The 4,859-nt window shown below is 31.9% G+C and overlaps 1 protein-coding gene across 1 annotated transcript in view; it reads right to left on the bottom strand.

The window, feature by feature from the left end:
* Smp_172250 (putative inositol 5-phosphatase) overlaps window positions 1-4,016 on the bottom strand; it is a gene marked incomplete at its 5' end in the record, with an annotated part of 20,603 nt that extends 16,587 nt beyond the window's left edge. The window contains one exon of the mRNA XM_018797999.1: window positions 3,998-4,016. Within this exon, the coding sequence (XP_018652984.1) occupies window positions 3,998-4,016 (19 nt within the window). The remainder of the gene's footprint in view (window positions 1-3,997) is intronic.
* Window positions 4,017-4,859: the final 843 nt, after the last annotated feature.

Raw genomic sequence — 4,859 nt, 5'->3', positions numbered from 1 at the left:
CCGTTCAGTTCTTCCAGGTTTTCCATGATTGTTTAGCTTCAATTGTTTCATGATCTCAACTACATATATAATCAATATAGATTTGAAACTTATCACTATATAATGATTTACATACATAGTATGGAACAGATAAACCAGTATTTGACCAAGGTATACAAGGTACAATAAGTAATTATATCTCTTGAAAAATGAAGTAATTCATATTCTGTTTTAGTTTACTACTTAATATTAAAATGTCAGATAAAAGTAGTACATGTTCAGCGAACTAAAAAAACACACACTGCAATAATCTCATTAGAGAATTGAACTATCGAAATCATTTGTTATATGTAAAATAAAATTGATCATATTTCAAAAATTTTCTATTTCATTAAAGAAATATGAATCACACTTATGTATATAATATATAAGTAAAGTTCAATGTAATTTAAATGTTTTCGATTGACATTATGAATCGATTGATGTTAGACCGCCAATGGAAACCTGAAAGGATTGGACAGCCATTTCGTTCTAGTATGGGACTCCTCAACAGCGCACATCCATGATCCCACACGCGGTATTGAAACCCAGGACTTCAGACGATAGAAGATGGTTGTGCAATTTTATGGATTGGTTAAGGTTAGACATTAACACCTTTGGATTCTGGCTCAGTTGTCTGAGGGTTAAGCGTTTAAGCGCGAGAATGATAGGTTCTAGGTCCTAATCCCACGTGAGCGATCGTGAATGTTCATTGTTGAGTTGTTTCATACTAGGACGAAACAGTCATCCAATGCTTCTAGGTTTTCAATGGTGGCCTAATATCAATTAATTCATGAACTCAACGAAAAACTTAACAATCTCTACAACCCCATACTGATCATTTAAAAGTTTGTAAATTTTCCATGATTTTAATATCAGAAGGGGTTTTGTGGATATCATAGTAATTTCAATAATTGAGATCATGAGTCAATTGAAGCGAAACCACCATGGAAAACCTTGAAGCACTGGATAGCTGTTTCGTCCTATTATGGGACCCCTTAGCAGTGCACATTCACGATGATAATTAACAGTGAACCGATGACACACATTTCGTTTTATTTGAAACTCGTCAGCTGGATGTACCTATATCCCTCTTCTAGCCATTATCTGTCTTTGTTTATAATATTTATGACTTAAGGAAATATCGAGGCAGTTATCACCCTATGCATATGTGCTAATAAGATATTGATCAAATGCAATCCTAAACATCAATAGGAAGATTTAAGTAAGCAGCACCTACTGAATTTAAAGCTTCACCACATTGCCTCCAAACAAGTGACTATCAGTACTCAGTAACTGGGTGGATAATGCCAAGGCGTTTGAATAGAAACGTACTGGGTTCGAGTCCTAGAGTGAACATCAACTTTGAGATGCAGGTATATCCGGCTTATGTGCCTAAAATGGGACGAAACATTCATCCTGAATTCCACTGCTAGCCATTATCCATCTTTGCTTATAAAGCTTGTGACTTCAGCCTATATCGATGCAATCCGTACAGTATGCACATATACCAATCATGAGAGACTGATGAATTGTAGTCCTAAACATCAATATGAAGATTCAAGTAAACAATATCAAGTGTTATTAAAAGAGGTTATGTGGATATTATAGTAATCTTAATAGTTGAAATCATGAATCAATTGAAGCCAGACTATCATGGAAAACCTGGAAGCATTAGACGGCCGTCTCGTCTTATTATGGGACTCCTCAGCAGTGTGAATCCACAATCCCGTCTCACGAGATTGGAACCCAGGATCTATCAGTGTATTATCTATTATGTTTTGTGCTTTTTTTTTCTCCCCCATGAATAAGTTGTAATAATAGTATAATTACACTAAAGTTTGATACGAATATTATTTTTTATTTTATACCACCCCTCCACAATGAACTATAGATTTAGTAGCATAATAAAAAAACTTTTATATATTCAAATGATTATGTAATCATTTATAAAGTAATCTATACTCTATATATCATGTGTTCTATAAATCATTCATTCTTTTAAATAAAAACAACGGTTAGTTACCATGGTTTTTCAATATTGAAAAATGTTACATTCAAATATCTTGATAAAATAGTACTGTTACATTCAAAATGATGTAAGATTATCGAAAAAATAGGTCATTATATCATAAAAATAAAAATAAAAACTGATATTTCATTTTTATGTTAATCTATTTGAAAAATAACTTTATAATAAGGATATATATCTTACAGGATTGCCTTAGGTCACAAGCTTTAAAAGTAAAGATAGATAAAGACTAACAGTGGAATCCACGATGTGCGTTTCGTCTTATTTTGGGACTCGTCAGTTGAATGTACCTACATCTCAGAATTGGTGTTCATTCTGGAACTCGAACCCAGAACTGTTCGCTTCAGACGACATCACGTTATTCACTTAGTTACTAATATGATATAGATAATCAAATTGATGTTTTTTTTTCTTTTTTTCAATGAAAAATTCTATAGGTCAAGCGTTTACATATGAGACCAAAGGTTTTAAGTTCTAATCTCATATATGGGATGATGGATGTACATTGTTGAAGAGCCTTACACTACAATAAAATAATCATCCAAATACTTTCAGATTTTCAATGATAATCTAGATTCAAACCCAGGACTAGTGACTGGCTCCATGAGGTATTTCCTGGAGTTCTAGTGAGAAGCAGTAACCAGTGGAGTTCAACCAGGTCTGTTGTGAGATATTAACTCATTGAAGATATTGGTGAATGCTTGCCCAATTTCATGGATTGGTTGAAGTTAGACATTAACACCATTAAATGCCAGTCGGCTCAGTGGTCTATCGGTTAAGTGCTCTGGTGCGAGACTGGTAGGTCCTGGGTTCGAATCTCGTGAGGCAAGATCGTGGATATGCACTGCTGAGTAGTCCCACAATAGGACGAAATGGCCGTCCAGTGTTCCTAGGTTTTCCATGATGGTCTAGTTTCAATTGATTTATGATTTCAACTATATAAAATTATTAAAATCTCCACAAAACCCCCTTCTGGTAATTTCATAATAATAAATGTTTTTTTATATTTTGATAATGTTATAAGAAGTCGAAGATTATCAGAACTATGTAATGAGATATTGGCGTAATACGTTTCGAACAATCTAATCACAAATAATATACTTGTTACGTACAAAGGTCAACTAGAATAAACGTCTTCAAAATAGGATCCAACAATTTTGTTAGCTATTAACTTAGGTTATATGTAGGTGATTCGTATATTGATAAAATTGGGTGTAAAAGAATAGTTTTGATTTATGAATTTTAAGGTAGTTGATATAAATGAGGATACTTAGAACTCATAGGTTTTAAGAAATTAAATTGCTCTTTATCATTAATATTCATATGTGGGGTTGTTTGTGGAGATTTTTAGTAATTTTTATATATAGTTGAAATCATGAGTCAATTGAAGCTAGACAACCATGGAAAACCTGAAAGCACTGAACGACCGTTTCGTCCTATCGTGGGATTCCTCAGCAGTGCTCATCCACGATCCCGTCTCGCGAGAGAGAACCCAAGACCTATAAGTCTCTCGCGCGAGCACTTAACCGATAGACCACTGCTGAGGAGTATTATGATAGGACGAAATGGCCGTCCAGTGCTTCCAGGTATTCCATGGTGATCTAGCTTCAATTAACTCATGATCTTAACTATATATAAAAATATTCATATGTAACAAATGTTTTCAAATTTGAAATTACTCTTTCCCCCCCCCTCGTTTTTGTTAATACCTCCAAATTCAATATCAGGCATGAATTTACTTTTATCACTGAAGATGGATAACATCTTACTCTTATATATATTCACATTTGTTTCATGATAACCATACCTGATCCTTTATCAGTCTTCAACAAGACAATATCAATATTTATTCATAGTTTTTATTATCCTATCGAAATTTATCAAAAGGGACTAATTGTTGTTTACTTTTTTTTATAATTAAAGAAAAAAAAAAGAAAATTAACTTACCATCAGGACTTGAATCCATCTTTATGAAATAATAAAATAATTTTCTTTTAATTTATTGAATCAACAACGATGATGACAACGACGTCGACGACGACAACAACAACAACAACAATAACAACGACGACGATGGCAACAATAAAAGTTCTTCCTTAATTTTTTTTGAAAAAAAATTTTGTTTAACTATTTTTTTTGTATTCAACTTGGAAACAAACAAACAAAAAATTTAAAAAAAAATTGAATAGTTTCAATGACTATCAATGTTAAATATGGATCAAATGAATCTTTTGTGTTGTTTTTTTAAAATGAGAATTAGACAAGTACATTTATTAATGAATGAATGAATGATACATGTTCATCGTAGTGTATACATATAGTTACTATTATGGTTATATATATATATATATATCCAGACATTGGTTCATCTCATTTCACTTACATAAATACATGAATCTATGCATCTATCCATCTATCCATCTATATATATGACATCTATATTTGGTTTTTGATAAATGATTACAATTATGAATATGGCGGTGATGATAGTAACTAAGAGAAACGAAAAAAATATATAGAGAGAGATGATATAGTAGTAACTAAATCAATTTTTATCATAGAATAGAATATTAAATCGGAAGGAATGTAGTAATCAAATTCCAGTATTCTTGGATACATTCATCTTATGTATACATGTATATATATATATATATATATATGTATGTTTGTGTGTGTGTGAGTGTGTTTATCAATGACGTGATGTAAAACAAAAAAAACAACATTTTTTTGTTTGTTTGTTTCTTGAATGTAAACATAAAGATAACAAATCGAAATTACCAAAAAAAAGAGAGAAAGAAAAAAAGAAAGC

This window comes from Schistosoma mansoni, chromosome 6 (assembly GCF_000237925.1).
Source record: "Schistosoma mansoni strain Puerto Rico chromosome 6, complete genome".
In the NCBI taxonomy this organism is placed as follows: Eukaryota; Metazoa; Platyhelminthes; class Trematoda; order Strigeidida; family Schistosomatidae; genus Schistosoma; species Schistosoma mansoni.
This window is presented reverse-complemented; position numbering and strand designations above follow the sequence as displayed.